The 27,285-nt window shown below is 34.2% G+C and overlaps 4 protein-coding genes and 1 non-coding gene across 6 annotated transcripts in view; 2 read left to right on the forward strand and 3 right to left on the reverse strand.

Moving 5' to 3' along the window:
• LOC144547112 (dihydroflavonol 4-reductase-like) overlaps positions 1–27,285 on the forward strand; it is an 80,378-nt gene that overhangs the window by 239 nt on the left and 52,854 nt on the right. The gene's annotated exons all lie outside the window — the stretch shown is intronic.
• On the reverse strand, positions 754–6,239 carry DEX1 (defective in exine formation protein (DEX1)). Its single transcript, XM_078295719.1, has 13 exons — positions 5,713–6,239; positions 5,506–5,616; positions 5,351–5,433; positions 5,054–5,171; positions 4,821–4,969; positions 4,231–4,712; positions 4,045–4,115; positions 3,055–3,311; positions 2,437–2,618; positions 1,962–2,248; positions 1,717–1,834; positions 1,385–1,567; positions 754–1,257 (listed from the first exon to the last, which is right to left on the reverse strand). Exons 1-13 carry the CDS (start codon positions 6,222–6,224, stop codon positions 943–945), a joined length of 2,868 nt encoding a protein of 955 aa, XP_078151845.1. The 5' UTR covers positions 6,225–6,239; the 3' UTR covers positions 754–942.
• EMB2184 (Ribosomal protein L31) lies at positions 10,652–12,845 on the reverse strand. 2 transcript variants are annotated; one of them, XM_078295722.1, is made up of 3 exons: positions 12,685–12,845; positions 12,390–12,591; positions 10,652–10,865 (listed from the first exon to the last, which is right to left on the reverse strand). In XM_078295722.1, exons 1-3 carry the CDS (start codon positions 12,781–12,783, stop codon positions 10,780–10,782), a joined length of 387 nt encoding a protein of 128 aa, XP_078151848.1. In that variant the 5' UTR covers positions 12,784–12,845; the 3' UTR covers positions 10,652–10,779. The 2 variants fall into 2 exon arrangements, with proteins under 2 accessions (XP_078151848.1, XP_078151849.1); XM_078295723.1 differs by having other exon boundaries at positions 12,390–12,585; positions 12,685–12,833.
• On the reverse strand, positions 14,784–14,855 carry TRNAD-GUC (transfer RNA aspartic acid (anticodon GUC)). Its single transcript has one exon. It is a non-coding gene; the product is annotated as a tRNA-Asp (tRNA).
• LOC144546882 (putative high-affinity nitrate transporter-activating protein 2.2) lies at positions 24,747–27,193 on the forward strand. The gene is made up of 3 exons (XM_078295467.1): positions 24,747–24,975; positions 26,129–26,427; positions 26,816–27,193. The coding sequence occupies exons 1-3, from the start codon at positions 24,834–24,836 to the stop codon at positions 26,984–26,986; spliced, it is 612 nt and encodes a 203-aa protein (XP_078151593.1). The 5' UTR covers positions 24,747–24,833; the 3' UTR covers positions 26,987–27,193.

The following is a 27,285-nucleotide window of genomic DNA, read 5'->3' on the forward strand; positions in this document are numbered from 1 at the left end:
CTCTTGCTAATAGACTAAATTACCAGTAAGAAATACAGAAGAGGTCTAAAACACCCACCTGGCAACAGGAGAGAATCAACAACATGGATTTGCGCTAACTTAGTGATGAAAAGCAGCCCACATGTCATAGAGCTTTCAGTTCAATCCTGAAAACCCAAGCAGATTTATCTCATATATCCAAGATGGCCTTTAAACTCATTTTCACATAAATCCCAACATTGCCAGTAAAAATAATTTTCAGAAACTTTGTTTTGCTATACCAAAATAACAGAATTAAGGCTTGGCATTTCGAACTAGTTTCAACACCTCAGACACATAACTTTTGTTACCAAAATAGACAATATGCATCAAATTAAATTGGAGGCGGCCCTAGTAATAATTACTTTATAGTTCATATCAAGCTACTTCTAAAAGAATTGAGAATTCAACAAGAGACAAGTGTGGAGTCAATACCAGAATCAAAGAACTCAATATAAGCCCTATCTAACATTTTAGTTTCTGAATTTAAATAATATATTTCCAATACATGTACTATAAGAATTAGATGTACCATAATAGTTGTATGTACAATAAAATTATCTATATAAAAGTTTATAGTTTAGCTATTTTGGACCGTCAATCAACAAATCAAGCAGTCCAGGGTACACGGACTATTAAGAAGATTGAAATGCCACAATTTTCAATTCATTCACTCAAAAGTCAAAAGATTGACAACACCAATTCACAAATCAGCAAAGAATTCAACCACAATCAAAAGCAAAATAAAGGACCAAAAAATTATCCTTCACAAGTCATAACATCAAAAATTTTAACTATAAATTTTACAACTCAGAAGCATATCAAGAGCCTCTAGCTCTGGCTTGTCTAACTATATAAAAAATTAGAACATATTTCTAAACCTCTATCAAATCTGGAATGCCCCATATTACACCTGAAAAGAAACTAGTCGGCACTTCTTGAAAATGAAGGGAGAGGCGCACCTTCATGTGGCCGCAGAATAACAAGCATGCCAAACATGGCAATCATTGGCAAGAGAACGAGCCACTTGAGCAACTTGTAGTAATGCATGTGGAAGGTGAGTGAAAACTCATCGGAGAAATAGAGACCGTTCTTATCAACCATCTCAACCACCACCGTCCCAGTTGTTCTCACCGGCACAGTTGGCAGCTTAACTCGTTTCTTACCCGGGCTGTCATATACCTGGTTAACCACTATTTTTCTCTCCCCTTGGTAGTTACCAGGGACCAGCAAAGTTGTCTGCAACAATATAATGAACAAAGCACACACGGTGATATATATATATATCAATTGAACATAACCCAAAAGATAGACATAGAGATGATGATGATGATGCACGACATGTTATACACAGCAGGGTACATACAGTGAGGTTATAAGGAGCCTGAGAGCCAGAAGGCAGCCTGTAGCTGTCGATGATGTGTGTCTCCACCCAGAAATGTTTGCCCTCCTCATCCCGGAATGCTCTCGACCTGGGAGCCACGTACACCCCCTCCCTGTTGTATCTGTACGCCGCATTGTTTCTCCCATGATTTGTCGATCTCCATTCCTATTCAGTCCCAAATTTGAATCCATACTTTAGTTTATAATAATGACCACCCAGTTCTGGTTTCAGTTTCTTACTGCTTAAACACACATACAAAGGCCCAAACCAAGTCACAAATAATTAATTTAATTTAATAAAATAAGCAGTCTTGCCTTGAGAGGATGGTGTGGAGAGGGAGTTGAAAAGCAGAAGACATTGCCGTTCATTGTTGCCACGATCAGATCAAGGTCATCTCCACCATCCACATTGTCTGCCAAGGCCATGGTATACCTGCAAATTTTAACAGAAAAATCATTATGTCAAAATGGTTTAGCAAGCTGTTGACAGTTCAAGGTGCATATACAAAAAAAAGAGCCTAAACAGAAGGAAAAAAATGAATGGAATAGTGAGTACGCACGAGGTCTCGCCAATGTCAACAACATCTGCACATCCAGTGGATCCTTCAACCAAGTACAGATAGCCATCAAACGAGGAAACAACAAGTGTCAGGCCTTTAGATTTCTTCTCACCACGCTTGGCAAGATCAACAAGAAGAACTCTGCTCATTATCCTGCCGTTAGTGCGGAAAGGGAATGGCTTAACAAAAGACCCGTCCTTCCCACTGAGAACGTACACATTGCCTGACACCGTCGGCACGATGACATCTGTATGACCGTCCCCATTAACATCCCCAATAGTCGGAGCCTGCCACCAAACACCAGTTGTTACATACCCTGAGTTTTTTAACTAAGGAAGCATCTAATTGTACACTAGCTTCTCAAATAAAAATTCAGGAGCAATGTGCAAATCTGAATTGGACAATCACAGGAAAGTAGAGTTAAACAAAACTAAAATATAGCAATACAACGGGGGTAAGAGATAAGAGTGTGTGCCTGTGGGATGCTGCTTTTAACATGAACCTCCCAAATTTCTTCACCTTGTGCATTCCAAGCCGCGACGTTACCATGATTGTCACATGTCACTATTTCTAGTTTACCATCATCATTTATGTCAGCAGCCACCACTTGTGCCTGGATATCTGCCATCTCAAGTGGGAATTTGCTTCTTGCTTTCCCTATTATTGTATGGTATTTTAGATCAATCAATGGAGGGACCCAAAAATAAAAGAAAAAAAGAAGAGAGAAGCTACCTTAACTGTAGGTGCACATTCTAATAATTGGATGGAAGATAAATTAGACATACATGGACTTCAATTTTGAAGAGAGAAATGTAAAGGCTGGTGAAAGTTACTTCCAAAAGCTTTTAAGATTGCAATGATTACAAAGATTGTCTTTCTTTTCCTCTGGATTCCTCAATGATGATATTTCACTTGCACCAGGATCAACCATTTGTAATATTGATCATAACAGCTACAGACTTAATAATACTACTTGTAAATAGGAAAAAAAGGAACAAGCACAATACATAGGTGTGTGCTATTTTATAGAAAAAGGTATTATTCAGCAAAAGACATAAACTAAACCATAGGAAAAAGTTAAGAAATCGGTTACCTCGATGATCAAAGACATAAACAAAACCGTAGGAACTTCCAACGATAATGTCCAAAAAGCCGTCTCCATCAAGGTCAGCAACAGTCGGAGAAGAATACATGTAAGCCCGGAAGCTTCCAGAATCAGTGCTGACATCAAGATCAACAGACCACTTCACTTGTTTTGTATCCAGATTGAATACAACAATGCCGCTCGCAACGTACTTTGATATGTCAATGTCACCCAAATCTGCTCGGTTCTCTTGTTTATCATAGTATCTGTCCATTCACATGTTGTAATCCCACACAATCAATTTCACATAATACCAAATCACAATTGGAAAAAAAAAATATATATATATAGAGGTAGGCTAATAAACAATCGATTGTTCCTAGTCTCCCGTGCAACCAAGTCATTTTCTGATTTTTAAAGTCCAAATGATCGATCCAAGCCGTTAGATGTGATCTCTATATTAAAATGTGCTAGGAGACCAAATTTTACATTTTTTGGAATTTTTTTACTATTTATTAAGCCACTTTGAAAATCGCTGATCCAACGGTGGCTTAACCAAACAGTAAAATCAGAAGCTACCGTTGGATCAGTGATTTTCAAAGTGGCTTAATAAATAGTAAAAAAATTCTAAAAAATGTAAAATTTGGTCTCCTAGCACATTTTAATATGGAGATCACATCTAACGGCTTGGATCGATCATTTGGACTTTAAAAATCGGAAAATGACTTGGTTGCACGGGAGGCTAGGAACAATCGATTGTTTATTAGCCTACCTCTATATATATATATATACATATTGATATATACATATTCGACAGCTACCGAACAAATATTTATAGCTTGGCACATTGATATTAATCGATTAGGAAATCTTTATACGTTATGACAGTCCAACATAATCTGTCACTGAATTGGCAGATGATTGAAACAAAGAATGTGAATTTATGGGTAGGTAGAATCTTAAGGCTTGAGAGGAAAAAAAAAAAAAAAAAAGACTTACTCCCGGTCAAAGAAGTAGGAAACAGCAACAACCATCTCTTGCACGCCGTCACGGTCAATATCTGCAATCACCTGCGTAAGAGCATTAAAAAAAACATATGAAGCATATTCCATGTGTTGTACTTGTCAAGAAAGAGAAACACAAACAAGGACAGAAAGCAAAGCATAGATGAATGATGGAGTTTACAGGAGTAGAGAGGATATGGGAGTCGACGAGGACATAGTCCTCCACATTTTGGTGTGCAGCCTCCTTCCAGTCCTCATCGCCCCACATCGAGTCATCCACATAGTCATCGTAGTCATACGAGTATTCGTCGTCCATCTCCTCCCCATCCCTTAACAAATTGAAAGAAGCATCCGCGTCATCCTCCAGAACACTGTTGTTCTCCACAGTCGCCCCCTGGGCCCCGGCGTCAACTACGCCCTCAGAGTCCTTCCCTTTGCTGTCTTCAAGAAGCCTCCGTTGTGTGTGTGTGCTGTTCTCTGCTGTCTTCACATTCTCCAAAGTCATATTCTTGGTCTCCCCTGTCTTTTCTGGGTCTGTTTGAGTAGTATTTCTTGCTTCAGCCACCGTGACTGGAACAGGCACTGGAACTGATAGATTTGCTGGATGGTCAAAGGCCATGGCTGATACATTAGCATCTGGTGCATGCATACTTTGGTTCATTTCTGTTCACAAAATCGAGGAAGAAAGATTTAGTGTAAATTTACAATTATGTGCAGTCTGATAACTTTTACTGAAATAAGCAGTGCTATCGTGAAAGGGAGAAGATTTACGTGACATCATGGCTTCTTGAACCAACAAATTGTCGTGGACATCTGGATGAGAGCGGTCCACAGGATCTGGATTAAGGCCCACAAACCAATTTTTGAGAACTTTTCTACGTGGCACCTCCAATTTGTCTATCATAACATATCCAGACATCCTACAAATATGCATTCACAATAAGACTGGATGACGTTAAAACTAAAAAAATGATCCATTGCCATCAGAGAAAAGAGCCACTGACCTGAAAAAGTTGACAACACCATTGAAAGTAGCAAGTACTATTTCTCTTCCTCCGTCCTTATCGATGTCATACAACAAAGGGCTGGCATGAACAGTTGACTGATGGAAAGCAGGCCAACCTTTTTGAGAAAGGAATAACAGAACAAAGTGGGTAAATTTAAACTTCATAGCCATCTACCCAGGGGTTAAAAAATACGCTGGCATTATCAGAATAGAGAGTAGTGTCATGAACACACTATACTAATAACCAGAGAGAAGTGGAAATATATAGCAGGATAGAAGAAGCTGTAAAGATTACCAGGCAACTTATCTCCATCAGAACCTTCGAGAACCTCCAAATAGTGAACGAAAGAGGGTACCACCACTTCAAGTCTTCCGTCACTGAGATGAATAATCTATGAATTACTAGCAATGAATAGGAAAGTGGAGGGGGGAGATGGGTAAGTAAGGGACCTGTTGATGTCAGCAATAAGGGGAGTAGCGAAGATACTGGAGCTGACCTCAGTCTGCCACCTAAGCTCGAGCTGTTTTGGGCACTTGGAATTGAGCAATGCATCCTCATCTCTACAACATAAAAAGAAACATCCATTCATCCATGGTCCAATGATGACTTAGTGATTAGAGAGGAGAGGGTAGAAGGATAGCTGGAGAGGTACATACGGATGGGGGTAGGGAAGCATATCGTCAGTGGCGGTGCGATCTCTGAATTTGTTGCTCTCCTTGTCCTTACTTTTCTTCGTCTTCATGCCATTATTAAGATTGTTGTTGTGATCTGATGCAGCGGAGGAGGCAGCGCAGTGTAGGAGGAGCAGCACATAAATCAGCAGCATCAGAGCCTTCCATGGAGATGGCGATTGGCACCGGAGGAGAATCATGCTCGCGCTCGGACTCGCTCTTGCACTCCGACTGCGACTCCGACGACCCACTGATGGACCGATTGGGATTTGGGATAGATGATGGATTGATGGATCGACGAGACGAAATGGATCCAGAGACACCGGTAAATGAATCAATCCAGCCTTGAGCCCTTGAGCGAGGCGAGGCAAGGAGGTGAAGCTGGAATCCACGCCGTGTCGGGTCTGGATGGGTTGTGTAATTCTAATTGTAATTCTGATAAACAAAACAAACAAATGGTGTTGGTATTGGTGTTGGTCTTGGTCTTGGGCTGTCATATATATCTTCTCTTCTATTCTTTGTTGTGTTATGTTATGATTCGGTGGGCTTGGAAAGGCGGGCTGACTTTGGAATAATAGCCCAAATATCCTTGTAATAATCCTTCAAATAAAATTCCAATTTAATTATTCAATTCAATTGGAAATAAAAGGGTGTAGTGAAACTGTGAAAGTGCCCGTTGCTTGATAAGATAGAATATTTTTGCATCCTTGCTTGCTTGCTCTTACGTCTCACTCTCATCTTCCCTTGACCTTCAAGTACAACAACAAAGAATTAAATATTAATATGACAGAGAAGGATGGAAGTAGAGGTGCGTGAGTACTTATACATTTATTTAATGAAAAAATAAATTCAAAAATTAAACTTTTTCTAATACTAATAATATATTATTTAAAAGAAATGAAACATTCCAATATAAAATCACTAAATTTAATTTATGATAATAACTTAGTTTCATAAATGAATATGTCGTACTAATTGAAAAAGATATATCAGTAATTAGTAAGAAAAATATATGATATATAAATAACAGAAGAATTAATTAATTTTAAACTAAGTAAGAAAAAAAATACATATAAAAAATATTAAGTGTATATCCAAGCACAAATAAAACTACAATAGATTATTTATTAAACTTATTATCACATATTATCACAGAAAAATAAATCAATTTTAAAAATAAATATTCACTGGAATAAAACCTCATGCAATTTATTTTCTTCAAGTCTTAAATCCAATGAATGTGTTTTCGCTCTCGCTCTTCAAGTCCATATCCTCTGAGGTAACATAATATTTTTGTTTAGATTTGACCCGTCCAATCAGAATCGAAATCAATCCGATCCGAGGTGGAATGTACAGGTCTTTTAATATTGTGCGTATTATGATCGGATCGGCAGTCCAGATATATACAGAAAAGTCTGTTACCTTGAGTGATGTGAATTCCTGGCTCTTCACTCAATCTCTCTCTCCCTCTCAAGGTCGCGATAAAAATGTAGCATATTCATTTCATTCGCGTGAAACCCAATCAACTATATATATAACTGTTGTTTTATATATATATATATAGGAATATGCTAGCATGCTATGCATAGCATAGAGCCCCTCCATGCAACGTCTTGGATTTTGACTTTTCAAAATCCTAACGGTCGATCTGAACCGTTTATCTTGTTCTCCATATTAATATGTGTTTGGGGACTAAATGTTACATTTTTTGGATATTTTTTACTATTTCTTTAGATTTATTGAAAATCGCTGTTTTCAGCAAATTTGGATCATAAAAAAACTGCGATTTTCAATAAATCTAAAGAAATAGTAAAAAATATCCAAAAAATGTAACATTTAGTCCCCAAACACATATTAATATGGAGAACAAGATAAACGGTTCAGATCGACCGTTAGGATTTTGAAAAGTCAAAATCCAAGGCGTTGTATGGAGGGGCTCTATGCTATGCATAGCATGCTAGCATATTCCTATATATATATATAGAGAGAGAGAGATGGGCTATGGTGCATTGCAATGCATAGGCCATGGTGTGCATTGGATCATAAATCACCGATTCAAAGTCCAAATGACCGATCCAAACCGTTCATCTTGTTCTCCATATTAATATGTGCTTGGAGACCAAATTTTATATTTTTTGGAATTTTTTTACTATTTATTAAGCCACTTTGAAAATCGCTGATCCAACGGTGGCTTCTGATTTTACTGTTCCAAACAGTCACCGTTGGATCAGCGATTTTCAAAGTGGCTTAATAAATAGTAAAAAAATTCCAAAAAATATAAAATTTGGTCTCCAAGCACATATTAATATGGAGAACAAGATGAACGGTTTGGATCGGTCATTTGGACTTTGAATCGGTGATTTATGGTCCAATGCACACCATGGCCTATGCATTGCAATGCACCATAGCCCATCTCTCTCTCTCTCTCTCTCTCTATATATATATATATATATATATAATGCAAGATACAATTAAAAAAAGTTCTATTAATTTTAAAAAATAATTTTGTGAATGTAGCTCCAATTATACATTTATACCTTAGATATTGGAAGAAATCATTTAATTATTATTATATAAAATAAATAAGGATTATATATAAGATGTTTGATGTGAATATTAGACAAAGTATACTTCTTTCTTACTTATATGATTATAAAATTATTAGGTAACAAGATTTAGTTGGAGATTAAAAAAAAAAACACTACTCAAAATATTTATCTAACAACATACAAAGGCCATATAAGTAAGTCAAGAATTAAATAAAGAAAAAAAAAATAAACCTGTAACATATTTTAAGTAAGATTGTGTTGTGATTCTTTTTTTTCAGTAAATTTTTTTTAAGATTATTTTTATATCGTTATTGGTGTACAAAGTTATTTTGATTTGTTCAATGTCAAGTGTAGTTTATTTTTGTATTGGTCACATAATTGTTGTATTTAGTTTTATATTTATTTCAAAATGACTATTATTTTGTTTATTATATTGTTGCTAATAATTTATTTACAATGTATTTTTATACATTCTAATTCTTGTTACATAGTATAGTAATCCTCATTGTCTTATTTATCTTTGTAATTCAATCATCATCGACTTTTGATCCTTCCATTATACAGTTGTATGTGAGCGTGAATGCTGTGGTTCAATCTCTATGCTTTAGATCAAACAACAAAATTCTTTGAGAAACGATGATCAAACAACAAAATTGATCCTTGCCTTTATTTAGTCTCCATTTAATTTTGTTCTTTCATTTACACGTTTTATTTAGAGGTATTATTTTTATTGCATAATTTCCACTTGCTCTTGATTTAAATAGGCATGTCCTTATGAATTCGTGTAAGAAAAACAAACTTAATTGTGCTATTTATTTGGACTGTAGAGATAAAATACATGAGTTATTAAATAATTATTTTCAACACTTTTTCGAACAAATGACAAATTAAACTTACTTTCTTATTATTATTGAATTATCTACAAATTTTAAGAATTAATCGTTAATTATTATCCAATTATTAGGAGGTATTTATAAATTTAATTTTTCCCAAAACTTAAGAAGTTTAATATATTAATATACAATATAGAAAAACTATTATTTTAAATAATATGAATTACAAATTTATTTTTTTATCAAATTACTTTCAAATCACGAATTTTTCTTTCAATGAAAACAGTGTTAGCGGTACTTACCGCTAACCATATAAACAAAATGGATGAGATAAGGCTTTGCATATGAATAAAATTATATGAAACCTTCTATTATGTGTACTTGTGAGATTTTTATGTAGCCTTTTACAAGCAAAACAAATTACGGTTTCCTCCACTATAAAGATTGGAATGGGAAAAACAAAATTCGCCGTTGCTGGGGATTGAAACCCAAACTATGAAATTATAGAAGTTCAGAAAAAGGAAGGCACTTTTCTGCTATAATCCTAGCTCTGTTGTAACTGTTAAATATTTCTTTAACAGCTCTTACCTATACTACTACCAAGTTCAATGCTTGCGCTATTTTTTTTTTAAAATTTGAAGCATAGTCTATTAGAGTGAGTCTATGGTACTATGCATATTACGATTTGTTACTGTACTACAGCTCTATATTTGAGTTTTCAAATTCTAACAGTTGATCCGAACCGTTCATCTTGTTCTCCATATTAATATGTGTTTGGAGACCAAATTTTACATTTTTTTGAAATTTTTTTTACTATTTTTTTAGATTTATTGAAAATCACTGTTTTTGGATGGTCCAAAATTTTCAGATCAAGTGATTTTCTAAATATCTAAAAAAATAGTAAAAAAATTTCAAAAAATATAAAATTTGGTCTCCAAACACATATTAATATGGAGAACAATATGAACGGTTCAGATCGACCGTTAGGATTTGGAAGCTCGAATATAGAGCCGTAGCACGGTATCAACCCGTGATATGCATAGTACCATACACTCACTCTAGTATATTATGCAATTTGTTATGTGATCGAATTAAATGACCAAAATTCTTTGAAAATATCCATACAAAGAAAATCGTCGTTAATTTCATTTTAAGCACAATCTTTTTGGTAGGAATTCTAGCAAACGGCAAGTTTTTTTTTTCTTTTTTCAATAACATTTCATGATTTATTATTTCGAAACGATTTTTTTTACGAGGCTAAATCTTTTCGGACAAGTCTACCAATAAAGTATTTTCATACGTTGGAATCTTGCAAGAATATTTTTAAAAAGTGTGGACTATGCTCAAATTTTCTATCTCCAATTTTTCTCAATATTACATAATTTGGTGCGCTGTCAGTTCCTCTCGCTTTATTTTTTTTTTTTTGTCTTTGTTCTTAATTGACATAGATCATCATTTGCGTTTTATATTTTCTCCTTTTTGGGTTTCTTACTTTCTTTTGTTCATAATTGGTACTGATTCCACATGAAAAACTGGATCATATGAATCACAAAAAACGATCTTTCCAAGTATATTTTATGATTAACATAAGCCAAATCAAATCCTAATTATCATTTCTCAGCATTGCTATTATACCAAACTTCCAATTCAAAAGGCACCAAACCAAAGCCTCATGCATTATTTCCTTCTGTGCCATCATCACCCTCTTCCACGTCCACTTCCACTTCAATATAAGCACCCTCGTCATCGTATAAAACTACCAAAAGGACAAACAAGGAGCAAAAGGTGGGTTAAAATTAATAATAAAAAATTTACAGTAGATATAATCTATCATATTGATACCTTTATCTCCATTTTCAAGTCCAAATGGTCAATCTCAACCATTCGACAAAACCTTCATATGAAAATGTACTTGCATTGCATACTAAATTTTACATTTTTTTAGAATTTTTTTTACCTATTTAAAAAAATGGTAAAAAAGTTCTAAAAAAGGTAAAAAATTATCTACAAGTACATTTCACGTGATGATCATGATGAACAATTCACATTGACTATTTGGACTTTGAAAATGGATAAATTGATCCATAGTACGGACCAATATATGTTATGCATAGTACCATTGCCTCACTCTTGATACCTTATGTCCATACCAGAAAGGTATGTGATTGCAATTGGAAAGAGCAAAAATTTTGCTTTGACTAGCATTTAAAGCACAATTGTAGGTCCAAAACCCTCCCATTCTCACTACAGTTACAATTTCATATTTGTTTACTTTATGAGGAGGGTTTCAATGCCTCATGCCTTTTAGACCTCATCAACCTCATATTTTATATTTTTATTTTCAAAGTCTAAATTGTCGATCCGAACCGTTCAACATGATATCCATACTAAAATATGGTTGGGGATGAAATTTTATAATTTTTGAAATTTTTTACTATTTTTTAAGATGGGTAGAAAATCATTGTTTTTTTTAAATGTCCAAAAACAGTGATTTTGTACCTATCTTAAAAAATAATAAAAACTTTCCAAAAATAATAAAATTTCATTACCAGACATATTTTAGTATAAACATCATGTTGAGTAGTTCGGATCAATAATTTGGACTTTGAAAACAAAGATATAAAATATGAGGTACGATGAAGTATGAAAAGTAAGAGGTGTTGGAACCCTCCTTTAAATACCTAACAAAAAACTATTCTGCTCAGTTACATATCCACATATCATAAAAATTAGTATAGCAGTATTTCAGTACCATTTGGGTACCCAATTGAAACCCATTTTTGGTTTAGCTTATATTTTGCTTTCCTTCTTCCAAGGTAATTGCAAAACTGAGGGCAAATTGAGAATAAATTGGATAAATCAGGGTAATTGACTGTAATTCAGGGTCTATTAATGCCAAATTGAGGTAATTTTGAGGCTTAAATGCAAAATTTGGAGTTCCAGATAGTCCAGTATGACTACCTTTACCCATATAAAAATACCACCAAGGCCGGGATTTTCATTCAATACCTAGAATAAATTATCATTTCTTACCCTCACCAGTTTATTCTCCAAGAACAATTGTTCACTAAATGTCAATTATGCCCGCATGGTATCAAACAATTATCTATACCCCCTAAAGGAGAAATATCTGATAGAAACATTTGAAGTATCACTTATACCTAGCCTCTTCTAATTCTCTCAAAAATGCACAAAAACACTAAGGCATTTCATCAAACAACTTGCAGCCAATAAACATATAGCATTTCATCAAATACAAAGGCACTAGTGAAGTACTTACTCAATTGATCGTTTCCGAAAAAGTCTTCATCATCACCGCTCATGTTTTGGCCAAGGTAAAAGGCGTGGTTACCTGACCAGGTATCGACTGTCAGTTCCTTTTGGGTCCCACCTGTCACCATAATCAATTGACCGTCGCAGTACACCTTGGTATCTTCGAAGTAGGTCGGGTGCAACCCCTGTTTCCTGCAATCCACCTTCATCTGAAAAGGCAAAAATCAAGAAGCTTTCTAAATTGAAATAGAAAACGATTAAACAATAGAAAAGATAAGAACGGGGTTGTTAGTTGTATCTACTCTGATTGGTCTGGTTGGAAGCGATAAACGGCTTGGAGACCTCCTGGAAGGATTAACAATGGCGGTGCTCATGAAAGAGCTTTTCAGTAAGAGAGCCATTGCTGTATCAGAGAGAGAGAGTCGTTATCTGGTTGCGTTATGGGATAAGATATGTTCCAAGGAGAAGTTCATTTCAGTAAAGGGCCGGTTCGAGCTTTTATGGGCCGGAATGGGCTGGGATTCAGATTTTTACTGGAACAAGTTTCTGAATTGTATACTTGTTTTAAGAAAAGTTGTAATTTTAATTTTTTATTTTTTATTTTTTAATACAAAAATTTAATTACTTTTACACATAGACTATTTATGCAAACTGAGCAAAGATGAGATAATAGAATAGATAAGCAACCGGTCTATTCTCAACGACAAAAGCTCAATTTTGATGTGTGTTTCAGTTTAAAGCAGTGTTTTAAAATCCGGCCGCATGGGCCGCATATGCGTATGCGATCGGCAGTTGTGTTCAGAATGCCCATGCGGTTTTGACCATGCGACCGCATATGCGGTCCGAATATGCAGTCATGTGGAATAAAAAAGTGCATATGCGGATTAAAAATGCGACCATGCGGTCTAAATATGCGGTCATGCGGACTGAAATATGCGGCCATGCAGTCCTTCCATGCGGTTTTGATAATTTGATTGTATTTTAATTAAAATTTATGTGAAAAAAGTCAAAAAAAACTATTATTGGTTATGTCATTATGTGAAAATAAATTCAAATATATGAATATGAATATATATATATATATATATATGAGTGGGGTTAAAATGCACCCTCCTTTTTGTGCTCCTAACGTGCACCCTCCCCTCGTTTCTTCATTTTTAAAGTTCAAATAGTTGATTTGAATCTACCAACGTGTTCTACATATTAAAATGTTCTTGGAGACCAAATTTTACATTTTTTTGAAATTTTTTACTATTTTTTCAGAATTTTTTAAAATCATCACTGTGCTGAATTTTTTATTATTGTTTAGTTTAATAAAAAATTCTGAAAAAATAGTAAAAAATTTCCAAAAAATGTAAAATTTGGTCTCCAAGCACATTTTAATATGTAGAACACGTTGGTAGATTCAAATCAACTATTTGAACTTTAAAAATGAAGAAACGAGGGGAGAGTGCACGTTAGGAGCACAAAAAGGAGGGTGCATTTTAACCCCACTCTATATATATATATATATACGTGAATTTTTATTTTAAAATCCGCATATGCGTCCGCATATCGCATATACGGTATGCAGTGGCCTTCCGCATGCATGAACAAAACCGCATTTTAAAACATTGGTTTAAAGTATGCATACTCTAATCGAAAGAGACACTCAGACACCTACTTGCATGGTTAGTTTTTTCTTTAGGCCACATTTTTATTTGTATCTGTACAACATTATATAACATAATTTAGTGTGGCAAAGAGTGAGGGTGAAAAATCCTGTACTGACCCTTGCTATAATTTTCCCTGTTGTACACATTTAGAAACACCGATAAAAACGTCTTGATTCAGATTTAATCGAATAGTCAATTGATATCATCCATTGATCCATATGATCACACGATCATGATCCGCATAATAATACACACTCTTTCCCCGAGAGAAAGGTTTTTTTTTAGAACCTGGCAGCAGCTAGCTGCCATGTGTTATTCCCCGAGAGAGGTTGTTTTGTGTAATTGAGACACACAGCGCGTGAGCAGAGAATAGAACATTGTAATTTTATTATTGTATTAAGTCCTGATTACAGGATAGTATTTATAAAGTAGTATGTAAATAATGTAACAGAGATACAATGTATAGGACTATATGATAGCATTAGTTCAGCTAATCTTATAACCAAATATTAATAGCGCTTTAACTGGGTCAAATGCTTGGACCTTCGTTCACCAAGCGTAAATCCCGTGACACACTTGTCGGTTTGAACTGTCGAGTTGTTTGGGCTAGGGCTAGGGATTGAGCCCGTAAAAGAGGTGAAGATTTCAAGACATGTTGGGCTTCTTAGCTAGAAAGCTGATGTATTGCTTCATTCATTCGTACTAAATTGAACAACACCCAAAGTACACTTATAAAAAATATAAATCGCCGTTGCCGGGGATCGAACCCGGGTCACCCGCGTGACAGGCGGGAATACTCACCACTATACTACAACGACCTTTTTGTTCAATAAAGATCAATTATAATATTTTTATTGAATTTAATAAAGATCAATTATACCCTATTTGAGCATATAGCATTTGACTGAATAAAACTTGCCGTGTTTAAGTATAGAGGTTGATCGAGGAGAATTACATAAATTAGGAGGGTATAGTTGATATATATATACATAAATTTGTTTCTTCAAAAATATAATTAAAATAACAATATACAACTCATTAGTTGTAAGGAAAAAAAAAATGTTTATGTACCAAAATGAACATACATCTCTTGGCCTCTTGCAATCGAGTGAATTTGATAGATACGATCGTATAAATTACTCCACGAATAAGTAGAAAAAAGATAACAATGCGCTTAGTTTAATTTTACCGTTGTATTTTACAGTAACCTATTTGCCTCAGTGTTGATATAGTTTCATCAATTATAGCCGAAGCATCAGTTTAATTACACCATATTATTGATATTTCAGCACTTGAGTTTGGTGGGATTAATTATGAATTTGTTTTTATCCATTTACAACTTTGCATGACCAATTGCCCATTAAAACTTTTTAATCTCAGATTTTCTCCACTAAGCAATATTTAATATCTAGTGGCTAAAATAATATTCTCCAGATGAAGAGTCAGAGAGAGGCATACCCTGGCCTTTGGCTGTAATGGGAACAATAAGGTGTTTTGGAAGCTGAGATAAAAGCACCGCCGTAGAAGGCCCCACAAAGCAGACAATGAGAAAGAGGAGCGATGGCAGTCTTAGACGAGCCCATGCCATACCAGCCATGAGCGTTAACTTTAACTTTTTTTTTGTGCAAACTTTCATGCCCATACCATAGGCCTTCATTACTTCATTAAAAACAGTTACATCAGGTTGCAAGATATCGTAGCTCAACCTGCCAAATACAACTTCTCAGAATTTGAAAGTAGGATACATGTCCCATTGTGGCTTCGACCAATGTACGTACGTACACTCAAATTCATTCTCTGTTAGCAATCCCAAATTTCATGTATCTCTTTAATTATATGCTCTCCAATTCACTTCTAGAGGAGATTGTTGTGCCGCACACGCTTGAGCTCTACGTCTAATTATCTGTAAAGAAGGTGCAAGAATTAAGCCCCATTCCTTTCACAAACAAGATGGCTTCCTTTAAATTAAGCTACTGCTTCCGCCTGTAACGGATAGCATGCAATACAAGGTGCAGCCCTGTAGCCTTTTAGTTCACCCTCCTCCATGGTGGTTTCCAAGAGCCATCAACCTTGCAACTATAAAACAGTTATACCACCCTCTTGCACAGTAAGATCCCCTATCCGAGCCCCTTATTTCACATCCACTGAAGCCGCAATTCTAGTCTCTATGCTTAATTGCTTATTGAGTTTAGGATATCCACAAACCTAGCTTTCAAAGGTAGGAACTTGACCCCCTTAAACCTTCTCATTTTGGCATCTCCAAATTGCCTATGCAGTGTTTGTCATAGCCGTCCATGCCTCCTCCGATGAGTTTTCATAGAACCATGCAAGGATTGATGAGATATCATGAGTATGGTTCTAAAAACTCGGAATCAGATGAATCAGTTGAATTAGAAGAATCAGATCAGAAATTCGGTTTTTTTTTTTGGCAGAACCTTGTTTTGTAGCCAAAAAGTAAGAAAATTTTGGTAAAAAATATAATTTGTAAAATAACCATGTTAAGATAAAGTATTACACTCAAATAATCCACTAATTATATAATATAAAACAAGCATTACAAATCGAACACACTTTTTTTTGCCATAAGCTATGTCGAACTAGCTGCATTACATATGTTGTTGATGAATAGCTTATATTATAATATGCAGTTTCTACCTAAGTTACATATTGTTATATTCACAACTTGGGTGCAAGCATTTGTACTTTATGAGAAATTATAAATTATTACCATTAATTCTAAGTATTTGCAAAAACACTTGCACTTCAAATAAGATGAATCATTCATTCCTTTTGATAATGACAAGCTTCATATAAAGCTAAAAAGAGCTAAGTTGCCTTTTGATAATGACTCCGGTTTGACAGGCACTTACCAGTAATACCAGCAAACATCTTTTTATTAGCAAACGATTTTAATCACTGCCCATGATATTGACTCGGTCTGACTCGGGTGAACTCGATCTAATTCGGGCTAACTCGGCCTGAAAATCGGATAATTCGGCTGAGTCAAACACTGTTCAACCGAATTTTGCTGAAAATTTCACATGGGCGGGAGACTTATGGTGAAACTTGGATCGGACCCAATCGATACCTAGTTGACACGGATTCAGCCGAGTTTCCAAACCATGATCATGAGGTAAATCTTTTGTGCATAGTGCTAAGGGTCCAAGCAGCCAACAGGCTCTTGCAAAGAGGCACCAAAACAGCATGTGCAGCACATCGTCATCTCCTTGATTACAAACAACACACGTTGGTTCACCTCTTGATGTTTTGATGCTAGAATTTTACAAGGGGCAAAGCCCCATGCATGAGCTTCCGGAGGAATATTCTTATAATTATTGGCAAAATAGAACCTTAATTTCCTCCATGCACGAACTTTAATTCCCTTGAATCGATTTGAAGTTAGAAAGACTTTGGTTGCTTTCCCTGTTCCTTTTTAGTACAAGCTCTTTGGATGGATGTGATGCCATTAATGAGAGAGGAGACAGTTTATATAGACCATCGCTTGTGCGAACCATTGATCACTTCTATAACCCTTCGTGGGCTTACTGCGATTATATATATACCTCAAAGGTTTACTGTGTAGTCTGTGTACTGCGATTATATTTCGTGTTTGGACACAACTCTCTCTCTTCTCAGTTAGCAGCTATTTTATTATATCTAACAAAATATTGGCAGTTATTTCTAATTTTTTAATTAACATCTATCAAAATAAGTGAACAAGTGAATAAGCAAAATTTCCATCGCACTTATTTTCTGACCTAACAGGACACACATGTATAATTAAGGAATAAAAGTTTTTTTTTAATTTCTCACACTTTATCCTAATAAAAAAAAAGGATGAGAGGATAATCCTTATAAGGGATAAGAGTGATGACAAGAGTTATCTATTTGTCTCCCTCGTTTTATCTTCATATCAAACATCGCTTACAACAGTTAGGAGCATTTTAATTTCATCCATTATTGTCCTTAGAACATTGCAACATCTACAAATAATTTTATATATAACTATGAGTATGATTTTTAGGTTTTTACTGATTGTATGGTTTTACTCGTTATCAAATCGAAACAATGGTACTAATAATATAATATATTTTATAAAGATAAACACACAAATAATATAATATATATCATTTAATGACGATAATGCAATTGAAATTAAATGCAACAATTTAACAGTTTTTATTTTGCAATAATTGTAACAGGTACTGTTCAAGTCGCTTGTTGTATAACATGACAAATACTATTTTTTCTTAAATTATGAAACTTTTTTGACTTGATATAACAATAATATCAAGATGTTAATTTTATCAAGCCTTTGCCTTTTATCAATTGTTGAATGATCCATCCTCTGCATTGCATACCTAATATCAATCCTCTAAATAGCTAGCTATAGCGGTTTTAGACCCAGAAAGCTAAGCTACAGGCTAAAACTGCGCTAATCAAGCTACCACCGCTATAGCGCGTAGCGGCAATAGCGGTCCGCTATGCTACATGGGTTATGATATTGCAATTTTTTTTTTCTGAAAACATGATTTTGCAATTTTAATGGGCCTTAATATCTAGATTGGTTTTTTTTTTTTTACTTTATTAAGCTATATCAATACAATGGAACATGTGCGGGCTATACCGCTATATCAATTAAATTTTGTATCATGCATTAATATATAGTAGTAGTATATTTTGAATATAAAATATATCGATAGTTTTTGAATTAAAGGTATTTTGAATGACAATTTGAACTTTGTATTGGTTTAATATGAATACTAGAACTTCTTAATTAATTTGATATTTTTTTTCTTGATGAGACATTTTTACTATTAGTAGAAATATAAAATATAATTTTTGAAATAAAAAAACGTTATTTATAATAGCTTTCGCTATAACTCCGCTATTCGCTAAAGCTTTTTTTTTTTGTCTCCCCGCTATACCGCTATAAACGCTATTTAGAAGCTTGCCTAATATATATATATTATTTAGGAAGTAATATTTCTAAGTTATTTTTTTTCTGTTGCACAAAAGTTTTGAGATGTTTTATTCTTCAACATTCCTTTCTATGAAACATTAAATAAAATTTAATCCATTTTTTTCAAAAGAAAATTGAAAAAAAAAATGGATGAAATACAGGACCTGCTTACCATTTCCCAGCCGCAAAAAAGTTGCCAAATTTGACCAACACTTAATTAAGATATGTTGCGCCCTTTAAGGGTTGGCCCCTTTGGTGGCCACAAAGGGTTAAAATTGATGAGATGAGGCGATGGCAAGCGTTGATTTAGTGGACCTATGAATTATTAATTGTTATAACTTATTCGTATGATCATATTATTCATATCCATTGAGATTGTTGAAGATTTCTAGACTTTTCATGAGAGTAAATATCCTCTATTTTGTTTGTTTATGAATCGGCTTTTACAATCCCAAAAAGTTATGAAGATTATTTTATTAAGTTTGACTTCTTATTTTTTAATGTACCAATCTGTTTACGTGTTGTTTGTTGAGATAATACAAATAGTTTATTGTAATGCTTAATAAGCGAAAGCACTGTGACATTTGGACCGTACAATCCAATAGACTTGCTCCAAAAATCTCGTTCTATAAAATGGAAATGGAGTGCGTTATTGTCAACTCCATTTCTTCTAAAACGGAGGTCTCCTTTCTCTTCATCTGCCATCAATTTATTGTTAACACAAACCCAGTGTTTTAAAATGCGGTTTTGTTCATGCATGCGGAAGGCCACTGCATACCGCATATGCGGATTTTAAAATAAAAATTCATGTATATATATATATATATATATATATATATATATATATATAGAGTTAGGCTGGGGTGCTATGGATAGCATAGTGGCCTCCCGTGCTACGGCTCAATATTCAAGTTTTCAAAATCCAAACGGTCGATCCGAACCGTTCATCTTATTTTCCATATTAATATCTGTTTGGAGACCAAATTTTATAATTTTATGAATTTTTTTACTATTTATTAAGCCACTTTGAAAATCGCTAATCCAACGGTTTTACTGTTTTGTGCAGCCACCGTTGGATCAACAATTTTGTAAAATACTTAATAAATAGTAAAAAAATTCAGAAAAATGTAAAATTTGGTCTCCAAGCAGATATTAATATGGAGAATAAGATGAACGGTTCGGATCGACCGTTTGGATTTTGAAAACTCGAATATTGAGCCGTAGCATAGAGGCCTCTATGCTATCCATAGCACCCCAGCCTAACTCTATATATATATATAGAGATAGGCTACGGTGAGTTGCGAAGTAAAACGCGTTTCTACTTCACGCCGTATTTTTATTTTGAAAGCCCAAACGACCGATCCGAACCGTTAGATATTTAATCCATATTGAAATGTGCTTGGAGACCAAATTTTACATTTTTTGGAATTTTTTTACTATTTATTAAGCATTTTTGAAAACTGCTGTTTTGCTGTGAACAGTAAAAAACAGTAAAATTTTGTGAACCCTCAGATCAGCGGCATTCAAAATTGCTTAATAAATAGTAAAAAAATTCCAAAAAATGTAAAATTTGGTCTCCAAGCACATTTCAATATGGAGAACAAGATGAACGGTTCGGATCTACGTTTTGAACTTTAAAATCACAAAATATGAGCGTGAAGTAAAATAGTCGCTTTACTTCGCAACTCACCGTAGCCCAGCTCTCTCTCTCTATATATATATATATATATATATATATATATATATAGAGTTAGGCTGGGGTGCTATGGATAGCATAGTGGCCTCTATGCTACGGCTCAATATTCGAGTTTTCAAAATCCAAACGGTCGATCCGAACCGTTCATCTTATTCTCCATATTAATATCTGCTTGGAGACCAAATTTTACATTTTTCTGAATTTTTTTACTATTTATTAAGTATTTTACAAAATTGTTGATCCAACGGTGGCTGCACAAAACAGTAAAACCGTTGGATTAGCGATTTTCAAAGTGGCTTAATAAATAGTAAAAAATTTCAGAAAATTATAAAATTTGGTCTCCAAGCAGATATTAATATGGATAATAAGATGAACGGTTCGGATCGACCGTTTGGATTTTGAAAACTCGAATATTGAGCCGTAGCATAGAGGCCACTATGCTATCCATAGCACCCCAGCCTAACTCTATATAGATATATATATATATATATATATTCATATTCATATATTTGAATTTATTTTCACATAATAACATAACCAACAATAATTTTTTGATTTTTTTTAATATAAATTTTAATTAAAATACAATCAAATTATCAAAACTGCATGGCCGCATATTTCAGTCTGCATGGCCGCATATTCAGACCGCATGGCTGCATATTCGGACCGCATGGCCGCATTTTTAATCCGCATGACCGCATATTCGGACTGCATATGCGGCCACATGGAAAAATCGCATGGGCATTCTGAGTACGGCTGCCGACTGCATACGCATATGCGGCCCATGCGACCGCATTTTAAAACACTGCACAAACCTAACAAATGATGAGTTGGATCTAGTTATTGATCTTAAGTTTGAACTTATGGATTTAGAATTCTCGTGGAAAAAGACCCAAAAAAAAAATGAAGAATCAGATTTAAATAGTTATTTGTGTACTATATAAAAAACAATACTAATTTCTAATACTAAAATTCAGGTGGGGTCAAAATTATATTCAGGGGAGCAAAATTTTGTGAGCATGTATATCTTTTATAAATTTTCAAAATTTAGGAGGACAATTGACTCCACTGCACTCAATTGGATCCGCCCTTGTTTGAATCGATGCAAAAATTTCAAGTTTATTTTAAATGAAGCAAAATTTTCAATTCTTAACGCAACGGGTTAACATTTCATTAAAGCCGACATATAAGGGAGAGGTGGCAAATAGATTGATTAAAATTTGCGTGGGTTTATCTTAGTTAAAATAATGAAATATTAAAATTATTGCCTCTGTTGAGCAAGCCGGGTATATTTTTTTTTTATGATATATTGAGGTCAGAATCTGATATATTGAGCAAGCCGTACTTATCTTCCTACCAGGATTCTTGTTATTATTTTTTTTTCTCGTTTGATTTATTATTTTTTCTATGAGTTGTTATATTACTGGTTTGTCTTATTTTGGGTCAAAGGTGGTTGTACGAAAAGTTGTCGATTCGCACAATGATAAAGTTGCGGCCTTTTGGAAGGAAATAAATTAATCTGCTGTTATATATTCCAAAAGAATAACAGGAACTGTTATTCTGATTTTTAATTGTTAATCTTTGTTGAGATTTGCTTATGAAAATGTTTTTTCATTGAGATTTGTACATTAATAATTTGAACGGTTAAGATCAGAATAACAAGTTTCTGCAAATCGTTTGGAATAACAACTGATTTATTTCCCTTTTGGAACTATTAATAGCAATATTATCATAAACGGATCAACAGTTTATTGATCGGATCAGTGAATTAATCGGTTGAAGCAATGATATTTTAAAACAATTATAATTTATCATCTAAAAGTCTTAACTGATTATTTATTTTTGTGTAAGTCTAAACAAAAGCAAAGTAGTACTTATACAATGAGACTTTGTAAATGACATGGAAGAAAGGTATAAAAAGATAGTGTGAAAGATACCAAAGAAATAGCGTGTGTACAAGTCCACAAGCATATTATTTTTCTATCTAATATCGACTTCTATTTGTGGTAATAACACATACGTTTCATTTACAGTTCCAACTATAATTTGCACAAATAGTTTATGGAAAAAATGATTCTAATTTCATTGAGTTGTTTCCTTGGAATACAAGCTATTTCCTCTGAAATGGAAAATGAACGTGCTATCGCAAGCAGGAAGGCTAGCATTAATTAAATAGGTAATGATGTATGTCCCGGTTTATTTCCAGCTTGCGAGCCATTTCACAAATAGTTGTACAAATTAGAATCATTCCATTTTTTTTCCTTGGAATAAACTATTTCCTCTGCTGCCTTATTATATTCGGAAATGCATGTGTTAGTACCACAAATGATTCTAATTAATTTGCACAAATAGTTTATTTACTCGGTGGAATCAATCAAATCCATACTCAATTTAATAATCAAGAGCTTAAATTATTGTAGCACTAGCACACATGTAAGAAATTTACTAACACCCATTAATTTATTGTCAATTAGACTAAAAGAAGATCAATTAAGAGTTTAATTCTCATCATTGTCACTATTCCCCATTTCACCAGCAATTCAGATAACTAAAGTTCAATTTTTGTATATTATTGATGACCGAAAAATCAAATTAAAGAAAAATGATCTTTGATTACCAACACTAATTCGCTCTAGCTAATTTTATCTGCCATCGCTCTTACTTTGAAAGCACATCAAATTCTCCTTCCTCCTCTTTTGTCTCTTCACTTTTTTGGATGCATTAGAAAATAGCTAGAATAGCTACTGTTGAAAATAGTAGGTTAAGAATAGCTAGAATAACTACTATTTAAAAATAGCGCTAACTTAAAGCTATTGGGAATGTTGTTTGGATTGAACATTTAGAATAGCTACTGTAGAAATTGAACATTTGAGAGAGTACATTTGCTATTTCATGTTTTTGTAGGAATAGCGAGAACAGCGCTATTCTCGCTGTTCCTGAGTATATTTTGATGGATCGGAACAACACTATTCTCACTGTTCTCGCTGTTCTCGCTATTCTCATTACATCCAAACATACCGAACCGGCACCACAATCTTCTTGATTGGTCCTTTTACAACCATTAATACCTAGAGCAGGGTCATTAGCATCTTTTTGCCAGGAAGGTTGATCAGGTGGGTGGTAGGAGCAGTAAGAGAGGGTTGAGGTGAGTGGTAGTTGAGGCCGTGCGTGGTGGTAGGAGGCTAGGAGCAGTAGGAGAGATCGGGAATGACTTGTTCGGAGGCGTCAGGAAAAAGAAGTGTACAAAAATTTTGAACCGTGAATGAATGTGTTTTAATTAACCAGTTTTTTTGTAGTTTTAGTTGGTTTTTTTTTCTTAATAAAACTGATTGGTTAAATTGGACCGAACACACAAACAATTTTTTTCACAGAATGTAACTAATAGGGGTTAGTTCGGTCGGTTCGGTATTTTTTTTGTTTTGAAAAATTCTAAACCGAACCAATTAAACAAAACCAAAATAAACCAAAAATTGAACCGGATCAATCCATTTAAACCGAATAACCGATCCATTTAAACCAAAAATTTTCGTTTCGGTTGAAAATCAAATAAACCGAACCGTTTGAACACCCCTGAATGTAACCAAATAGATTATCAGGTCCAATTTTTTTCCGGTTGAATCAGCAGTCCAATCTAATTCTAATAACACTAATTAATAGTATTTCTTGAGAGTTTTTTTTTTTCAAATTTCACTTTTATCAAGCACCTACTGTAAAAATAACGATCAACTACAATTATGTATTTATTTAAATTTTATTTTGCTACATAATATAGTCCTAATTGTCTCTCGTGTAGAAAAATTTTCATTACATGTCTTAACACTTTCATATTAACCAAATAGATTATCCGAAAAATAGAAATCGGACATGGGTATGATTTTACACTATCCGCTCCGTATCCGATCCGTTCCAAGCCCTAAATTATTTTTCAATTTTTAAAATTTCTGTGGGTTCCACGAAGGGCTATAGAAGTCAATGGTTCGTACAAGCAGTACGGTCTATATAAACTGTCTCCTCTCTCTTAACGGCATCACAATATCACAACCATCCAAAGGGATTATACTAAAAAGGGAAAGGGAAAGCAACCAAAGTGTTACTTCTCTTTCAGAAATCGATTCAAGGGAATTGAAGTTCAGGGTCATGGTTGGTATGGGATCCTCTAAGAGTACCATTGCTCTTCTCTTTCTCATTGTCTGCTACGTTGGCCCTTCTGCGGCGACGGTGCTTTTTTCTCAGCTTCCAGAATCCCTTAATGTTACCGCTTCAACCAACAAAGGTGATGGTATCTCTCTCTCTCTCTCTTTCTCTCTCTGTAAGGACAACGATAGCTAGCTTAATTAAAATGAAAAAATATTTCATGAACCATTGTTATAAGCAGTCCTTTTAGTTTTCTCTTTTCTCGTGTTCTTGTGAAGAATGTTGTACTCGGCAAAAAAAACATTGCTAGGTTATGGCTAGTGGATCCTCTTTCCCTTTGTTGAACCTTCATTGGTCTGGTACATTGTTGAAATTTGACTTGGGGGCACTTTTAATAATCAGATTAGTTTGGAGTGTGTGAGGTCATAAGTTCGAATGCATCATTGTTTTAATTAATTTGGAGCGCTGAGAAAGAAAAACAAAATTAAAATTCTGGTTAAAATAGAGGTGGGCTCAAATGCATCATTGTTTTAATTTCATATCCCGATCATATTTTACATTTTTATTTTTGATTTCAAAGTTCAAACCGACGATCCAAATCATTCAAGATAATATTTACATTAAAATGTGTCGGAAGACCAAATTTTATATTTTTTTTTACTATTATTTAAGATAGATACAAAATCATTGTTTTAGTTAAAAATTATTTAATTATTTCCTTTAGATCTGTTTAATTATTCTTTCAAAGACAGATGTGTTCTAGTATATTTTTTTTTTTCTCTTTTCTCTTTTTTGAAAACGATGATCTATCTGACTATAGCCTATATGAAAGATGACAACTAATAATAGTTACAACTATGCTCGCTTAATTATGGGATACAAGTAGTTGTAACTATTATCTTGGCAGTTGTAACTATTTTTATTAGTGCAACTATATCAAGATAATAGTTGCACTAATAAAAATAGTTACAACTATGCTCGCTTAATTATGGGATACAAGTTATTTTATATCAAACTTGCTGTTTCAAAATCTTTAAAATGGCCTATATTATTTTAGTTTCAAAATTAATTATAAACTTAAAATCAACGTATATTTACACAAAGACCCAAGTCATCAACAATTGTAAATATAGGATACATCTGTTTAACTACATCTAATAATTCAATAAACAAACAGACTTTGCACCACTTGCTAGCTGGTTCATTTTCTCAAATTTTCCTCTTGATTTAATGTCTAATATCCCTATAATTAATATTGGTCGCACTTATATTTATTTACTTGGTGATCTGATCATCAGTTCTACACGCTGGCAAGGATAAGTTCACGGTAACATGGGCACTTAACAAAAGCTTGCCGGCCAGCACCGCAGACAGTTATAAAACCGTGAAGGTGCAATTATGCTATGCACCTATTAGCCAGAAGGAGCGCGGTTGGCGCAAAACCCAAGACGATCTGAAGAAGGACAAGACATGCCAGTTTGATGTCGTCGAGCTGCCATATGCTAGTCCTGGAACATACGAGTACACGGTTGAGGAGGAAATTCCCTCCGCCTATTACTTTGTGCGTGCTTACGTACTCGATGCTTCTGAAACAAAGGTTCAAAACTTGCTAATCTTGCTTGCTCTATAATATTTTGGTTAACAAAGGGAAAATTGACAACAAGATTACAGATATAGTACTCTCTAAAATTTGTATATAGTGGCGTTTTAGGAAGCAAGAGTTGGAACAAACACAGTTTATTTGATGCACCATTCTCAGAACAAAAGCTTTTACAAAGAAATTTTTTATTTTAATAGAAGATGCCAGAGTTGTCTAAAATTAACTTCAATGGAAGACATGAAGTATATTAATCAGATATATATATATAGCCGTGATGAACTTAAACTCCAAATCATTGCCTTTTGTCCTGTTAATTTATGAACCCAATTAATCAATACTTCAATTAATTAGATAACTAACTTCTTCATATACTTTGATCAATCAGGTGGCATATGGTCAAACAACAAACAAGGAAAAGTCGAAAGATATTTTTGAAGTAGTCGGCATCACTGGCCGAACTATGGGGATTATTATTTCTGCTAGTGTCTTCTCGGCATTCTCAGTGGTGTCGTTGATATACTTCTTTTGGGTTGAGACCAGAAGGAAGAATAACTAAGATACAAAGAATTGTTTGCTTTGGATTTATATTGTGGATGCGATGGAGTTTCATGAAGCTTTGAAGAGGCCCTTTATATTAAGTTCTTGAAATAGTTTTTACTTGGTTAAGTTTTGTGGTTTTTGAGTAATTAGTAATCACATATTTATTGTGTTTTGCAAGCTAGCTTGCTGTATCCTTTGTATGTTTTATATATATATATACACGTCTTCTTTATAAATTAAAGTTGAGACAGGATCGATCGGTGTTGTCTCAGTTATGTTTCGTCAATAAAATGTTTGGATTTTGACAGCTTACAT

The sequence above is a fragment of the Carex rostrata genome, chromosome 30 (assembly GCF_964058835.1).
Source record: "Carex rostrata chromosome 30, lpCarRost1.2, whole genome shotgun sequence".
NCBI classification, from domain to species: Eukaryota; Viridiplantae; Streptophyta; class Magnoliopsida; order Poales; family Cyperaceae; genus Carex; species Carex rostrata.